At 38.7% G+C, this 18,772-nt stretch overlaps 1 protein-coding gene across 1 annotated transcript in view; it reads left to right on the top strand.

Annotated features, from left to right (window-relative positions):
* The window catches only part of ACAP3 (ArfGAP with coiled-coil, ankyrin repeat and PH domains 3), a 115,233-nt gene that overhangs the window by 47,056 nt on the left and 49,405 nt on the right, over positions 1-18,772 (top strand). The window contains exon 2 of the mRNA XM_072426642.1: positions 16,853-16,910. Within this exon, the coding sequence (XP_072282743.1) occupies positions 16,853-16,910 (58 nt within the window). The remainder of the gene's footprint in view (positions 1-16,852; positions 16,911-18,772) is intronic.

Raw genomic sequence — 18,772 nt, 5'->3', positions numbered from 1 at the left:
AATCCTCAAAGTTGGCAAAAAGGCTGACTGTAAATGCCCCCCCACACACAGAAGTTAAATAACTGTAAAGGGTAACTCTACCTAAATCTGAATATTGCAGGTATTGGCAGTTGCTGAACAATTATTAAACATATATATATATTTAATATAATAATATAATAAACTGTGCACTGTGCACAATGCACTGTGCATTACACAAGCTGCAAAAAAACTAAAACAACTTTTAAAAAACCAACAAGTCCTAAAGTTTTAGTGATTGGGCTTTGATTTATGTGGGATCAGGCTAGTCAAAGGCTGGTATAGTAAGCTTTTAGTTTTGTAATGCTTGCAAGCCTGAAGTTTGGAAATGCCTGTGATAGAACAACCATGCATTATCGCAAGTCGCAGATGTAAAGGCATGCAACATTTTTACATTACAATGTACACTGTCCATGTCAGTAACCCATTTTACTACAATACAATACATTGTGCCTGTGAAAGCTTCCTTCCTGCCTTGAACCGTCATCGTTTAGTGTCTGTTATCCCATCATCTTCCTATATGTGTGCAGGAAATCTGGAAATAGCACTTGCTTCTCTGCTTTGGATAGTTTATACATGCGGTACACTCCCTTCTGTATGTAGTTCTGTTTTCCGGCAGGATGAATGGGCCTCTCCATTTTACTGCATCCTTGTTGACTTGAGCATACGAATTGTCAGAGCATTTTTACCATCAATATCTACCTTTGGGTAGATGTACTTTATCTTTTCTATTTCTGATCTAGGACAGGGAGAAGCAATTTCTTTATTGTGCCAGTTTATATTTAAAGTGTATGTGTAGGCATATGATTCATAAAGCATATCTAACCCAAAGCCCCTAAAAATATATTGCAGCTTATCACTGCTTAAAGTTATTTGGGCTTCATTAGTTTTTTGTTCTATTACTTATTAGTGGCTACACCCATTACTTCATTTTAGCTTCACAATAATAAAGATTATTATTATTATTATTATTAATAATAAACAGGATTTATATAGCACCAACATATTATGCAGTGTTGTACATTAAATAGATTGTGTCTTCATCTCCATTCCATTACATGTGGAAGGGTGGTAGGTGATGGGATTAGTGGTTTGTGGAAGAAAATCAACATTGTTATGCTTAGAAGTTTACAGGATTTCTTCACCTTTTGTTAGTGTGTCAATTTATATTAGTCATCAGTGTATTTCCCCTTATAATAATGGAAGTGTAATGCCCCTTATATTGCTGGTGCCCTCATCCATTTGGTATCTGGGGATTTTTCCCCTTATTTTGTCAGTTATTGTAAATGAGAGATAATTTTAGTACAACTAAAGTTACCCCTCGTAACCTCTAAGGTTCCTAAACCTGGTCCTTCCTAATTCTGATCAGGAAAGAGCTACATACTAACCTGAATGTAACCTATAGCCAATCTTGTGCAGCCAAAGTGGGAACAAGTAGTGCGTAAGCATACAACAAGCTGTACTTGTTTTTTTTGATAAAGTTAAAAGCTAAATCTGTTTTACCCATAATGATTACATTCTGTTGCCAATGAACCTCTGTAAGGTCTGATCACAAGAAAACGTTTATTATTAGCTTAGCCTTTATGCACCCTTTAGCTCCAATCTGGAATTGTTGAGTACAAAGTCAGTGGTAGTACTGGCTGTAGTGTAAGGAAAGAGCTTAGCAGGCTTTACCAATTCATGCCTAGTTTGAGGCCACTTCCAGTGTGCCGGTTATGCATTTAGCACTTCCAAACTGGAGATGAAGGGTGCTTGAAGAGCTTTACATGAAGTCACTACATCTAGTTAAACTCCTCTTAAATCTCAGGCATTACAAAGCACACGTGAAACATGTAAGCACCCACGATCAGATAAAATGGCTTTAAGGATCATTAAAGGTCATCCACATTAGCTGTGAGCATCCCCTACCGAGTTCAGCTCTTCTATTTCCCACTGGTAAATTTTGTGTGTATGTTGATTTGTTCGTGACTTTACTGCTTCCTGTGAGAGTTACTGAAACCTAAAACCAGTTATTCTCATTCATCCTCTGGATGGTAAAAGGAAACACAGTGGGGCACAGGCTTGAATGGAATTTGGGAAGCGAATTACTAGATTGGACATGCTGACATTTTCTCATGGTAGGTCGTACAGTTCCATGGCCCACGGAAAAGCAGTACAAAATTATAACACTTTGAAAGTTTCTTATCTACGTAGTAAAAAGCCACAAATGTGCCCGTTTTCACATGTGGCTGTCACATGGCGAGGGCTTGCATGGGAATGTTTCTGCAGGCAATGCAAACAAAAAAGGGAATATATGATGTATAGCACAATTAATGCTGCCTGACTCAGATAAAGCAGAATTAAATGGCCCAAGGGAAATGAAAAGGAAAAAGGAATATAATCAAAAACATAAAAGCTTAAGAAAGCTTCATACATCACTTAGGCCGAGGGAGTAGACGCCATATATGTGACAATGAAAGCTTTTTTTTTTTTAATCTATGTAAAATATAACTACATTTTACAGATAGCTGTGTTATCGTTTTTGCAGCCTATTATACATATCAGTTGCAGAACATAATGTGGAACTCCAGACATAGTAACATCCAGACCCTCACCCCTTGTTTAAACTGAAGCATATTAAAACTGTAAAAATTTAGATTATATGATTACTTTGACCCCATCGTCCACCTGGGGCCCATAGGCAAGGATGATGTCCCCTGGGAAATGCATATCGGCTCAAATGCTTTTGCACTGGGTTGGAGTTTGTTCTTAGACAAGAATCTATCGGAGGTATGAGAAGTTTTATATTTTTATATATTTTTAATTTTTAGAATTCGGGAAGCGTTATTAAGCAGGTTATTGAGAGGTTATTGGTTTGTGTATTTGGAGCGCCTTCTCACAGGATTTAATCTGTTCTGCATTCACCACAAACTTTGCCGTAAAGATACATATCTTGTACCATGTAATGCAGGAATCTAAGAGTTAACTTACTTTTTACCTGACAAGTACATTTTAAAGTAATATCATCCAATGAGAGAAGCCCTAAAAAATTCAAAGAAATGTCAGTCAAATCCATCAATCAGATTCAAACGTTCCATTTGTGAAAGGTAAAAAAAAATAGAAAAGTTAATAAAATACGCCTTTGAAAGGCTTACACCCATTTTTACTTTGACACGCTCTTTGGGTTTTGGATGTAGTTGATTACAAGAACTAAATATAGGATACAAGTGGATGGGTTTATTAAAGCTCTCCAAGGCTGGGGAAGATATAATGTCATGGGGCAATCTGAGTGATCAAGCAGACTTGGAATAGGTTTCAAAAAAAAATATTGGTATTAGTTAATGTTTTCAGTCCTGAACCAGATCCATTCCAGGTTTGCTGGATCACCCAGGTTCTTCCATGATAGTCTGTCTTTTCCGGGAGTGTTTTAATATATCAGGCCCAAAAATGCAACTTCATAATTGTTTTTCTCAGTTCCAGTGTTTGCTGGATAGCCGTAGTAGTTCATTGACTGATTGTTAGTTGAAATAAAGAGTATCACCTGAAATACAAACTTTTTCTGTTATTCAGTGGCTGACATGGCACACGACTCTTTACTATTATCTATCACACAAAAATCACATACTATTATCTCATCACATAAGAAACTGATTGGATGCCTTATGGTCTATTGAATATTGCTATACTTTGCACTGTGCAAAACCAATGATATTCATGCTCAATATTCATCTGTTTGGCTTTATTCCTGCAAGGCTGAAGAAGAATTTTCCTATTCTTTTACCTCTGTGTGAAATACATCAATGAGCCTGGGGTCACACGTAAGATAATGATCATGGTCATGTTGTTTTCCAGGAAGTTTGCTCATTTTAACAACTGTCTGACTGGGAAAATGTATTTCTAAACAACAAAACGGAACAGAATTCTGGGGCAGCTCTTCGTTATAATCAGGAATGCATATATCATCCAAGTAATACATTATCATGACATGAGGAGCTTAAATTGCATAACATTTTTGTATGTATTTGAAGCTGGTCTCTTGGCAGCACATATATTTTGGAGGCCATTGGATTTGGCAAGGCCTGGAAAGAATTCCATTGAGGACATTTTTGTCTTGATGAATAACGTACTCTGACCAATTTTCCTCCCTTGCACAGCCCTCCCCCCTTTCCCAACCAAAGAGCAGAACATGTTTATGACTGTGGCCTGGAACAGTGAGAATCTATCACACTGGGCGAGAGGCTTTTACAGCTGTGAGTGCCTAAAAACACAACTATTTGGTGGATATACAAGTTTTTTTTGTCTTTTGTCTTCAAATATCTCTTTTTAGAGAAAAAGAGAAGGTGCAGATCTGTCCACATGTTTGCTTATGTCTCCTATCCCTGCCCAAACCATCACCCTACTTTTTCTGTCCTTGAAGGAACATCCTATGAATTGGATATTATGTTGTAAATTATTACATTAATTACCTAAATTCAGTATACAGTTAAACAGGACAGGTTTAATTCCAAACCTAATTCTGCAAACAATTAGTGTTAATAAATCAACATTCTAGACAAAATTTAAAGCCCTTTTCTGATCAAAAATTCTTATGGGAATGTTATTTTCCCTCTTCTGTTTAGTCTTCTGTTTTGGTCTGAATATATAATTTATCGTCTGTAGACCCTTTTTGTCACTTTGCTGATGCTGTAACCAACTGTGGGGGCTGGTAATCTGTGTTTGCAGTCTATGCCCACTCCGTCTGGTCCCCTTTTTTTTGGCATTTTAATGCCACTGATGTTCGCTCCACAGTAGGAAAAAAGAAGCCTTCGGACCCAGTCAGTATTGTTACCATGTTTTTGGGACATTTAATATTATTTTACGGACATTGGGAGGATAATTTCCTTTTTTTTCCACCTCTGGTTACTTCCTCTGTTAAGTATCATTTCATCAAGCCATACATGACAGTGTGTAGGGTTATTTACAGGGATCTCCAAATCTTCAAATGGTCCAGTCTACATAAGACATATAGGGTATTAGACAACAAATGGTCTTGTAACTTAGCGAAGGTGATCTGCTTACTTAGGCAAGGATAAAGCCAGAGAGAAAGATGCATGGACCTAGTGTATTACAATATTACATTCATTGCACTAAAATCACAAATTTTGCACTTGCGGATAGTGGCCTAAAAGTTATGCAAAATCTGTTCACCCCTAGTGATCAGCTGAAGTATTCCTGTTCAGATGTACAAACAAAATTCAACGCATTCCAGGGGCCAGCTCATTGCTGTAACACATGTGGGGTCCTACAAATTGGTAACAACCCTGACTTTTTTCAAGTTTCTGGGCTGCTTTAGGTTATAGAGAAGGAGGACATATCCATTTGTTTAACATAATGAGTGTTTGTGGTTGCAGCGGGTTTCTATTATGTGGTTGAGTTCTGCAGAGTCTGTGTGCAGTTTTGCTAACCTTTCTTTCTACATATCCTATACTTTCTTACTACAGTATGGGATTTTTCTTCAACTTGTTCCCGTGTCCCACCTATTTCTTGGCAAAGTAATAGGAAATATGCCCATTGACACCGAGAACAATAACGGGCTCATGGGGGGGACTTTTACAATTCCCATGTTATCAAAAAATATACTGTACTTTTTAAACCTATAAGTTCTTCAATATATCCAGGAATACCAGGTAGCTTTGCAAATATAGCATGTTATTCTACCTTGTATTTGGAGGACTGTCATCACAGGTCACAGCCAGTGTAAACATTGCTTTTGTTTAGCTGTAGTTTTCTGCAGTCCACACCTATTACCATCCTTCAATGAATCCTTCAATGTGAACAGTCTGTTCCAATAATAACTAGATGTGATTGGCACTTACTTTGGGATTTTGTTTTCATTCACTTGCTATTGTATAGCTGGGACAAGATGTAAAATTCACACTCAGAGGGACACAGAGAGCATAAAATCCTAATAAACTATTTTTTCACACTTATACCAAAACTATAAACTGGAATTCTTGTGATTACAGAGTTACAGTTTACAGGCAGTCCCCGGGTTACATACAAGATAGGGACTCCAGGTTTGTTCTTAAGTTGAATTTGTATGTAAGTCGGAACAGGTACATTTTTTTTAATAGATGCATTTAGGACAGATGTTTGTCTCAACATATTATTAGGCAGGGTGGTGTCAGTTACTGTATATAATCCTCAATGTGAGTTAATCACAAACAAAGCAAAAAAAAACAAAAAACTTTATGGAGCCTAGACATTCATTAACTTCAAGAGTATGCTGTTCTTTGATATGCAAAAAGAAACAACTGCAGAGTTTGTCCTGGTCATTAAAGATGTTACAGATTAGTTTAGCCCTACCCCATCAAGCCTCCATCCTGAACACAAGCAAGCAGGGAAGCCCCATTTGTATCTACGTAATTCGGAATGCCCTTAACTCAGGGACCACCTTTTGGAAGATCTATGGTTGGGTGCCTAGTGTTTCTTCTGCATGTTGCAGAGAGTCAATATAGGCAATGGGGTAGATTTCTTAATGGATTCAGCCTTTCTGTTTATATTGTCCTTTTTATCTGTGCCTAACTCCAGTATACTGTACTTACTGGCAGTTCTGCTGATGCAGAGGTATAGGATAGAAGGCCCTTGGTAATTAATTGGATCTTCTTTGTTTAAGTCATATGACGTGGCCCTTAACAGGGACAAAACATAACTTTTTTAGGTGATGGCTTTAGCATTTGGAGTAAGGCATGTTGCCATCATTTTTTTTTTTGTTATTTTTGAAAAAAATTGTATATCTAAATGTTTTTGGGTTATGAAGTTAGCTGTAAAGAGTGCCTAATGTTGAACTTATATAAAGTCTTGCTTAGTTTTACAGGTTCCTCTACATCTGGCATCATTCATCATTTTTTCCCAGCTGTACTGTCCCTGGCCCACCCCATTCATTCATTGGACTTCTTACAATCATGGAGGCTGGGCATCACGTGGGTATTGGCAAAGCTAGCCTGCATGAAAATACAGCTTGATAGGAATATATTTTGGCATTGTATGAAAACAGGTTGTATTCAAACATTTCCTTACCATGATGATGATGTAGGAAAAGGGGGAACCAGGAAAGTATAAATATATTTAATATTAAAATAAATATATGTAAGTATAAAGAAAATATAATCTAGAACTTCAGCTTTATCAGAGGTAATTAGTGTTCTGTGGATGCAGGCATTTAATCTTTAAATAACAGAGCAATATGTTGCTGATCTGGGAGAAGAGAAGAAGATTTTTGGCTTGGGGCAGTCACACAATCTGTTTTCTTCAGCTACTGTTCTATTAATCCAGTGTGTGACGCACGTGTGCATACAAACCCAAGGCAAGCATGCATGGTTTTCTGCTGTTATAATTATAGACTCAAGGATATAAGTACATGTATAGAGATAAAGAAAAAAAATAATTACCATTACCATAAGACAACTGAGATTTCATGGGAAGAATTTCAATTGAATTGTGTATCATCCAGTTAGGATTTCTGTCTACTAATAAACATTCCCATTTAGTGGATAGAGTAACCCGAAACATAAAATAAAATTATTACATGTGATTTAGCAAGTAGTTTTTTTCTTTGAAATCTTTTATATCATAGGACAAACATTTTTCATCAGTCATTAGGAGAGAGCGTCATGCGAGCCCTCGCCAGTATTTGGGCTGTCAAAAGCACACCTCTGCTATATAAGTATTATTGGAAGACTAAGCCCTCTGCATAGGGATAAAAATGTCCAAAATTGAGGTGAGAATATTTTTCCTAAATAAGTAAAAGTACATGAACTAAACATAGATGTGCTATTTTTTTTATAAATGTACATACATTGAACATTTGTAGCATCCAAAGAATAAGGGGACATATTTCCAAATCCTCTCCACAGAGACCCTTTATTTATTGGATTAGTTAGTTTTGGGCTGGTGCAGATTTATAATGTTCAGAACTTCTGATACAGTGGGGAGGACAGTATACACTAAAGAGTCTATTTGTAAAGCAGTGAATATGATATACACCAAAACGAACCTGGGTGGATCAATCGTTGGAAACAGGAGATCCTTCAGTTTAAAATATTCTGGTGAATGTTAGGTTCACTGCTTTATGAATAGACCGCTAAGAGTTATTATTATTATTAAACAGGATTTATATAGCGCCAACATATTACGCAGCGCTGTACATTAAATAGGGATTGCAAATGACAGACTAATACAGACAGTGATACATGACTATTATCCCCATGGCACTGGACAGATAACGGGACATTAAACCCTTGGTAGTCACCTGGTGTTAAGTGTCTTCTACCTATTTGCTTATTTCTCAGCTTCATAATTGATTGCCCCTATACTTCGCAATGTAGCATGCCCAAGCTCCATTACCTAATTCGAGCATATTTGTCTTTGTTCATCAACCACACCAGGCTTGATTTTGCTACTTTATTGCCAATATATAATTCTTTCATCCTGCTGTTTGCTGTCTTGTGTGCAGAGATGGGAATCTGAATTGGGTCAGATTTGAGGTGGATTGGCAATCCATATGGTCAGCCGTTTCCTTTTGTTCCATTATTGTACACGTGCCTAAAAATGCTTACATGGCTTTACTTAAGGAAATTTCTTCCTATTTCCTATTGTTACTCTGAGAAAGGAAGTGGGGATAAATCTCAATTGAAGACAGAGAACATTGCAGTACCTGTCAGTGATTTTAAGTTCTCCATACGTTTTCCAAAATGTTCAAAGTCCAGAAATAAACCTACAGAAACAAAGTCTTTGCTTGATTCATTAGCCAACCTGGTAGTTCAAAAGTGATTGTTTCTTATAACTAGAGTCTGTTCTACCCTATAGTGCACTGCAGCTGCTGGTATAATAATATGGGTGGTGAGCGTGGGGCAGGTCTTGCTATGGGTGATAGAAGTGCCAATACAGCATCAGATGCTACATTTGTAGACCGTGAATCATCCTGATCTAGCAAGGTGAACCAGATGAATGTACAAAGGTTGCATTGTCAGCCTACCTGCACTGTGTAATCAGATGATCTTATGGAACTTGTAGAGCAAGTGTGCCGGCAGTTGAGTGCTCCCATCCATGCAGGCTTTTAGGATATCATTACATGAACTTCACGGAACTAAAAAAAACTAAAACAAAACATTTGACTGTGATCTCCCTTGATTCCAAAGGAATGCTCTTCTGTGTTATCCAAAAGCAAATACTATACTACAACGAAGTTTTTTTTTTATTTATAGGGCCCTTTTAGGATTGAGAGGAGAAAAAGAAAAACTCAAGTTTTTGTTGCTTGCTCTCTATGACTATCCGAAGTATAAAAAAAATAACAACAACGAAGTAATGGGGTCTAGAACCATTGTACTATTGGCTGCAAAGCCCCCCCCCCCCCCCAAAAAAAAAAAAAAAAAAAAAAAAAAACAAATTTTCCCCTGACCCATTGCTATATATATATAATTTTAAAAATTCATCATTCTTGTTCTCTTTCTGAAAAGTTATGTAACTGTGACATCCTACAGACAATCCTACAGAGGGTAAACTTGGAGTAAGTCACAACTTCCAGTTAACAACAAAAAAAGCATTAAAATCTTTGTTTCCTAGGGCCATGTCATGCTAGCAATCCCATTGCTTAGGGGAACACTTACCTCTGCATACCAAAAAATGACACCTCCCTGGTTTTGCAAGCAAGGGAGCCATGCTTTAGAAAAGTTGCATGATATCTTTTCTGTATGCAATTCTGTCACTGAGGAGTTGTGGAATCAGTTGCAAAAGCAATCACACTATCATTTATTAAAACCAACCTCTGTGTTTACCCTCTCCATGCTTTCTTTAATGAACACCTGTCACCTATGATGTAAACCGTGCCCTATGTGCAAAGTGGGAATTACGTAGTAACAATTTCTAATGTTTTTTATGTTAACATGTTGCTGAAAGGAATACTCATGAGCCCCAAAGTATACAAATATTAACTTTACTAAAATGCTGATGGTAGGGAAGGCCCCCGGCAATATTGAGAATCACCTCATTGCATTGTGGGATTTTTTGGGAGACGGTCCTCTACGTCAACGATGCTAATATAGGCCCAGAAGTCTCCTCCTGCATGGTTTCAGGATGTCCCCTCCAGTAACATATTAACTGGTGAGAAATACAAATTATTTATACCTGTCACCCTGGGGCAGCAGCAGCAATAATTAGATGCTGACTAATACTAAAACTCATACATTGCACATACGAATACCTAAGATATTTTTAGAAACCTGGATTTAAAACTAGCAAAGTTAGGAACTGATGCTGAAACTTAAGGTTTTACTGCAGAAACTCCAGAATATCCTGTGATGTTTGTCAGCTGACACATGACCGATCATTCTAGAAATGTAATTGTTCTCTTTGGGTAAATGCCTAAATGACTCCAGGGAAATTTTATGTGTTTTCTAGATTCCATTATTTTCTGCATCCCAGTTATAAGTCATATCAGTCAATAGATAACATTTGAAGTAATCTGTTTCGACCCAATATGGGTTTAGATGGGGTTAAATGTTCCAGCTTTGAATAGTGAGAACAATGTTTTATAGTATTGAGGGTTCCTAATATGGGTTTAGATGGGGTTAAATATTCCAGCTTTGAATAATGAGAACAATGTTTTATAGTATTGAGGGTTCCCAGTCAATAATCTCTCCCCTGACATCAGTATTTACTGAAGGAATGAGGCCCGGATGCCTTTTCTTAAGGAGAGCTAAATTCTTGGAATGGAAGCCGGCCCAGACAGGCAAAAGTTCAGGGGAAACTGGCAGAGTGACAGGGATCCAAAATTTCTTGCATGAACCTAGATATTCCAAAAAACAGCTGAAATATTTGGAAATAAAGTTTCTAGTTAGCTTTGCATCCCTTTTATGTAAAAAAAAAAAAAAAAACACAAAAAAAAACATTTTGGGCAACTGCTAACAACTTCTAAAATAGAAGTGAGATAGCACTTATAGGAAACCTACAATATTGAGCTATGTTCCTGCAGGAGTATAGATCTGTAGAAGTTAATTTTTTTTTAATTTTTTTTCAGAAGAGAAATCTTTTTGAAAATCTTTTTCTGTTGCACCTACAAAGTTAAGGTCCATATTTTATATGTGCCTCCTCCCCATTATTGTAAAATGCAGAATAAATGCTAAAGTAAAGCACTTGTAGGGGGAAAGTTAGATAATGCCCCACACCACCTTCCCTAATCCACTTTCACATGCTTTCTGGAAAATTCCAACAAATTTTCAGTAGTTTAAATATTGTGATTTGATGATTGTTCCTGCTACATTCTGCTGACAAGCTTTAGAAGGATTCTTCATGATCTGGTGGAAAGGAAGAGGAATGACATCCTTGCCTACTCCCCAGAAGGAATAAAGAAGAATAAATACCCTTATTGTATACCTCATAAATACCCTATATATACCCTTAAATACCCTTACTTTGTTTTCTTTTTTTCATTGTGGAGATTTCCATTAGCTTCCTGTGTTTGAGATGCAACAGCCAGTTAAACGAAATCTCCCCAAATTAGAGTTTTCTCTGGAACAGATAATGTTCTTACTACAGTATAGGATTTAATGGCCATACATTTAGTCCCATACCCCAACCTGAGGCAGCCAGCTTTAGCACAGTTTCATCTCATATTTGAAATAAAAATTTTTCAGAATTAAGCCCTGGTGCTTTTTCTGTAATAATTCCCAGTGTGATACCAAGTCGCAATGTTTATGACATCCATAAACAGGATAATGCATGCAGTATGATGAGGTTTGCTGCTGGCAACCAGATAATTATACAGTGTGAAACAAGAAGCTGGTATGATCTAAAGGAATATAGATAAAAGTAGGGATGGGGGGATAAAATAGGGCAATGATTAATAAATTCCCTTTAATTATTAGCTGAAATTATTGTATATGCCAATACACAATAATTTCAGTATGCCAATACTTTTTAGATGCCAAATACCAGAACCAGCATTGTATATGCAATTAAAAGTCTTTCTGTCCTGGGATGAGTTCACAGCCTCGGGTTTTTATATAACTACTGATTGAGGTTTCTCTGCAAATACAATGCATGCAGCAAGATAATGATATTAATTAATGCCTCCTGGAAACTGAAAAAATGAAAAGAATTGTAATTAAGGTTCTAGATCCCATTACATGCTAAAGAAATATAAAGTAGGTCACCCTAAATCTGCATTGAAAGTCAGATGCTGTGTGGTTTATGTGGGTAAAAAAAAAAAAAGCTGATCTGTGCATGTGCTGTAAACTACAACAGTCGGCATTCATAAACTAATCTGTTATCAATTTAATTTTATAGGGGGGGGGGGGCGTTGTGTATGTGTGGTTGTAGTCTGTGTTCAGGTACATCCTGGTAACCTTAAAATGAGTACAGTCTGATCCCACTCCCTTGTCAGTAATTTGGTGATCTCAAAACCTTCTCCAGTGCATGAAGTCTGTGGTTTTAGATGTTATGGAGAAAGAATTGCCCCTTGGATTAATGGTCATTAGCAGGAATGTCCCTGGCATTAGTGGTCACTGGAAAGATTGCCCCTTGTGTTGGTGGTTATTGGAAAGAATGCCCTTGGAGTTGGTGGTCACTGGAAAGAATGCCCCTCGTGTTGGTGGTCATTGGAAAGAATGCCCCTCGTGTTAGTGGTCATTGGAAAGAATGCCCCTTGTGTTAGTGGTCATTGGAAAGAATGCCCCGCGTGTTCGTGGTCATTGGAAAGAATGCACCTCATGTTGGTTGTCATTGGAAAGAATGTGCCTCATGTTGGTAGTCTTTGGGAAGAATGCCCCTCGTGTTGGTAGTCTTTGGAAAGAATGCTCCTCGTGTTGGTAGTCTTTGGAAAGAATGCTCCTCGTGTTGGTAGTCTTTGGAAAGAATGCCCCTCGTGCTGGTAGTCTTTGGAAAGAATGCCCCTTGAGTTGGTGGTCATTGGAAGGAATGCCCCTCGTGTTGATGCTCGTTGGAAGGAATGCCCCTCGTGTTGATGCTCATTGGAAGGAATGCCCTCTTGTTGATGGTCATCGGAAAGATTACCCCTCAAATTGGTGGTCAGCGGAAAGATTTCCCCTCACATTGGTGGTCAGCGGAAAGATTTCCCCTCACATTGGTGGTCAGCGGAAAGATTGCCCCTTGCGTTGATTTAAAATAATTTGGGTGGATTGTTTAGGCAGGTCCTCTACTCCACTTTATTTAGTAAAACAGAGAAACTATATGTGATAAACCCAGGATATTTACCATATGAAGTGGAAACTATCACCAATGAATTATGGTTGCCATAGATACGATGGGAACATTTCTATAAATGCTCAAAAATAAATCAGAAAGAATAAGTTAAATTCAGCAAGTGGGTGCTGCTGTGATTAAATATAAATATATACATGTTTGAAAGATCTTGGCCATCTATAATTTTATTTCCCCCTTATGGATCTATAGCAACAGTCCATAACAACCAGTATGGTGTATAGGAGTGAAATAAGGCCCTACTTTGGATGCTATAGCAAACATAACCAGAAAGTTCTAATTGTTAGTCAGTTGCCCACAGTAACCTTTCAGATTCCTGTTACGGTTGTCTCATGCAGGAAGAAATTTGATTGGTTGGTGGTGATGACAAGAACGTTTCTGTAGATAGCTTTGTGCATTGCGCACCTGAATAGTTTAGGGAAATTAGCACCAGGAAATGCATACTTATAACCGAGGAACAGACACTATTGTGACAGGATTGTTGCTGTCAGCCGGAATGGGAAAAGCATAAATATACCCACTGGCAAGAATAGCTGCAAGCATTTGTAGGGGAAACAGGAAAGTTACCATCCGTCTGTCAGTGGCTTCTAAAAGTTTGGCCTGGTGTCAGGGTATTGTCTGAAATGACTTTAAAACACTAGAAAAGTCAGTGAAAAAGTTGTGTCATTGTGTACATCCTTGTTTTTTATTTTACATCTCTTTAATACCTTTATTTCCCAGAAGATACACTTGTAGGCCATTTTTTTCTATAGAAGTAGACTTAAAAAAAAAAAAAGATCACCCCACCATCAACCACCACCACCTACCCCATCCATAGGGAAGTCCAAGCTTTTATTTTGTGGTAGGGTCTCACTGGGGAAATCCTGAAGGCCATACCACCATACCAGCTATAACATAGTAATCAGTAGGTTGACTTGTGATGGTGTTGATGACCCCAAGAAGATGGGATATCCTGGCTTATATGTGCAAGGAGTGCACCAGCCATTCTCATAGTCATGGCTAACTGTTCCATACTGGTTGCTGTGTGTTGCCGTTGTCATTGCTCTTTGTGTGGTCTTGGGAGCAGGCATGCAACCAAATTTAGACATTTGTTCAGACCTTTGACGATCAATGTCCTGCTTCTGTGGATTAATCAATCACACAGCTTCTGTGGAACTATCAATTATACAGCAGTTCTGTTCAGTGGAGAATCCTTCTTTGGTTCTCATACATGATGGTGCCCACAGACCTCACATGACTGTTGCTTGATCGAACTTTCTCAGATGCATTAGGAGGAGAACACAACCAGCAACTAGCATTATCAGCAAGCAATGTCACCTTTCTCTAATGATGGGTAATGGGCAGCCTTACCCTCAAACTTATTTGGAACTTTTAGGAATAGTTCACATTTTTGTGTTTTGGCAATGCTTTTGCTCTATGTGGGGTACGTTGCCATTGATTGTGATGTATAATGTATTTTAGAGTAGAGCACAATGCAACACAACACGCGTAATGCACATTGTGGTTCAAAGCTTTTCTAAAAGAGCATATTTTTTTTAATATATATCCACAATGGTGCATTGGAAGCCTAATTATAATGGGTTATGTTAATGCAACGCATGTTAGCACATACGCATTGAGTCCCCACAACTGGTGTAAATGTGGCCTCACCGGAAAGGCATTGTTGCAGCAAACATGCCATTAAGTCTACTTTTATTTTGACTGAAGGAGTCCTGTATAGTAAAGGATGGTACTGAAATTTCAGAGTTAGAAGCTACAAACCGAATCTCACTCTTTTGAATGAATTTGCCTCAGTGTGATTAATGCATTTAATGATAGGCCATCTCCACCAGAGAAGCTTGCTTCCACTGTTCTCCTGCATTGAGTTCTTTCTGGTTTCAAAGTGTGTCTTTGTTGTCATCACAAAGCCAGGGGAATCGGTCCTTTGTCTGAGTCAGCAGGATGGGAGTCGAATGCTTGGCATGATTGAGCTTTTGGACTGCTGAGCAGGCGAGCCTTTCTAGAACCAGAAACTAAACGAGTCTGTCTATCATCTCTTTGTCCCCCAGTGAGGGGAGATTTACTGTGAAGAGCCATTCCGAGGGTGGAGAGATTATTAATGGTGAATTAAACACTTACAGAGGGCTCGGGTAGGGATTAAATGTGTTGAATTATCTCCTGGCACACTTCTGGCACGTGCATGGTAAATCTCATAGCCAAGAGAATGAAGAAAACTTTTCCCCAGAACAAACTGTTGTATTATTATTCCTGACCCCCTTTTAGGAAATCTTGTTGGCTTGACTGTCATGGTGCTTCTCTTGCCTCAAAGTATTACAAACAATGGCAGCCCTTGTATTTCTAATCAAAAAGTTTACTTTTTAAGACTATTTTGACTCTATAGTCCACCCATCCTAACTTTTAACAAACAAAGAACCCTACACCCAGATCAGTGTTTCTCAACCAGGGTTCTGTGGTACCCTAGGGTTCCTCCATGTAAAAAAGGGTTCAGAGTTTGCTGACAGCTGTTGTGCTGGCATTATCTGGGCTAATTTCGCTAGCCTGTGCAGTGACTGCCCATAGACTTCAGTGGGGCCATACTTGTAGCATCTACAGTGCCATTTTGGTCTATATGGAGGTCCATGCTGGAAAAGATATTGGTCCAAATGATGAAACAATGAGGGGGAGGATGCTGCGGCTGTCATTAAGAGTGAAGTAAGGATTTTGCTGGAGGAGTTGTTGATTACATTAAGCAATGGAACTAGTTGGACAGGACTGAGAAGTTCAGTCCCACTCCACACACATCATGTACGCTCTTTGCTAGTTCTCATCCAGTCTATATGAACAGTATTTGAATATATTAGCTAGACCATACTACACAGGTATTTGTGAATAATGGTTTGTGGTGGTCCTTGTCGGCAAGGAAAGTGGGGAAAGCTGATGATTAGCTTGTTCACAACAACGCATTGGGAAGCACTAGCCTGATTGGACTTTGTTTTTATTGGACTTTGCCTGTGATGGAGCAAAACAATAGGGAATTTCCTGAAAAACAGAAATTATCTGTTTCTCTGCAGTTCAGGGGGTTCTGATACTCATACAGCTGCTTCTCCTTATTTGAACCACTGCTTTGATATTTTATTCACAGCACCACCTGTTGGTGAAATTTGGTATTGTGGTGCCACGCTATGATTTTCTATGGACACCACTGTGTTTTTATAGTCAGACTTTTTTTTACCAACAAGAAGGTCCTGTTGGTGCTTGCTGGAAGTTCAGAACCCTCCTGTATTTCTAGGAGGAACCCTTAGCAAGTAAGATATTCATTGTCCAATGTACAACCATGGGGATCAGGCTGAAGTATGGCAAACTTTTTAGCTAATCAATACCTACAAATAGAGCAAACTGGAAAAATGGCATTATTTGTAAAAATAGTACCAATTTCAGCTGAGCAACTTGTTTTAAAAGTAAGCCTTTGCAGCACAGTTCCTCTTTAGGTTGGCTCTGTTCCAGGCAGCAGACCCCCTCATGGTAAATAGGCCAATGGATCTGTAAATAATATGTCTTTAAAATTACATTGTGTACTACTAAAGATATTAACTTTTTTTTCTTCTGCTTTTCTTTCCAGGGCAGCAATAGATGAGGTGGAAACAGATGTGGTGGAAATTGAAGCCAAACTTGACAAGGTGAGGGATACATTGTGTGTACTCAGCACATCAAGGTCACTATTGTCACACGCAGCTTGGCTGCCCTTGTAGCCCCTGTCCTGCGTCTCCTAGCACAAGAGTAGGTGACCTCATCGCTGCGCTCTACATCCCTAATGCAGACACACTGTTAGCACTGACAGACAGCCAGGACACAACATCTGCAGCCATTGAGCTGGAAACATTCCTGAAAGTGTTTTCCAGAGAGCTGTAGAGCATGTCAGAGATTTGTGCTGAGGGAGCATTCTCCAGTTGTATGCATCCCCACACAGCCATATCTCCACGTATTACAGATCTGGAGCAACCTGCTACCCGTCTGGACACCAGATGAGAAGGAAACCGTTCCCACGTCTGCACATGAGACTCCCTCATTTACTGGATCTGACAAGCAGACGTCTAAATAAAAGCCATGAGGCTGTTGGAGTCCGTATGGGAAGCAAAATTCCTGCACGAAAGAAATGTTAAAGAAGGACTCTGGTCTAATTAGAAAGCAAGGCATTATTTTAAAGCACCAGACAGACAAGCACAAATTATTGGAGTTCTGTATTCATAAACACAGACTTAAAAACACAAACAGTACATGGAACCAACTTCTATACATTCTGTATAGCAGAGCACAGATTGGGTATAGAGAAGCAGCACAAGTAGCCAAGTAGTTGTGCTATAGTGCAAGAAGCATGCTAACAGGAGAAGAGGCAGTGTAACAGATTGTTAAAGACAGGCCATAACTACATTAGGATTATCTGGTTATTGGGTCATCTGCCATGCAAAACAAAAATACCTTACCTTTACAGGTGTAAAGCCATTGATTCCTCTGCAAACAGTGTCCAGTAGTCCTCACCATCCTAGCTTCTTTCTTTTTTCCGGTGCAGACGTAACAGCAGGAAGTTTCTTCAAGATTGGGTTATGTGCCACCCTGAAAATATAAAAAAAGTGCTGATCTCGCTGTGCATGCATTGGCACTGTGAGATTGGCACTTTTTTTTCCCATTCCAGGAAATCCCTTTATGATGCATGCCTGATCTTTGACATGCACATAAGGAGCAGCCCACAGCCTGCTGGGATCTGTGACATATGTATCCCAGGAGGCTGTGGGCTTCCCCTTCAGTTTTTATACTTCAGTGGTGAAGTTGGAAGGGCTGGGGCCCTCCCTAAATAAAGAAAAGGAAATAAATATTCCCTATCCCTTTACAGGCATAGTAAATCTAATAAGCATTTCAGTACATAAAAAGTATGATTATAAGTGCTTTATAGTATATCTTTATTATTACACATTTATATAACGGCCACCTATTACGCAGCGCTTTACAAAGTCCATCGTCGTGTCACTAGCTGCCCCTCAAAGGGGTTCAAAATCTAATGTTCCTACCATAGTCATTTGTCATTAATACAGTCTAAGGGCAATTTTAGAGGGAAGCCAATTAACTTAACTGCATGTTTTAGGAATGTGGGAGGAAACCGGAGTATCCAGAGGTAATCCACGCAAACACGGGTAGAACGCAAACTCCATGCAGATAAAGTCCTGGCTTGGATTCAAACCTGGGACCTAGCACTGCCGAGGCCAGTGTGCTAACCTCCAACTTCCTTTACCCCTCCATCGTTACCCAGCTTGGGGCAGTCTTTGTGTTTGGATTAGCACTACTCTCTGTACCATTATACAGTTACTACAGAGCTCACTAGTAATGCAGGGGTGAGTCTGTCTTTTGTCTTCCACTTAGCATCATTCAACCCAAAATAATATCTTGTGGAAAAAGAGTACTGCCTGGATTGAAGGTCATTATTGTAGCCTTGACTGTTAGAGGACTTCTTAGAGGACATTAAAATACAAATCCTAAGCATATTCAT

Source organism: Pyxicephalus adspersus, chromosome 11 (assembly GCF_032062135.1).
Source record: "Pyxicephalus adspersus chromosome 11, UCB_Pads_2.0, whole genome shotgun sequence".
NCBI classification, from domain to species: Eukaryota; Metazoa; Chordata; class Amphibia; order Anura; family Pyxicephalidae; genus Pyxicephalus; species Pyxicephalus adspersus.
This window is presented reverse-complemented; position numbering and strand designations above follow the sequence as displayed.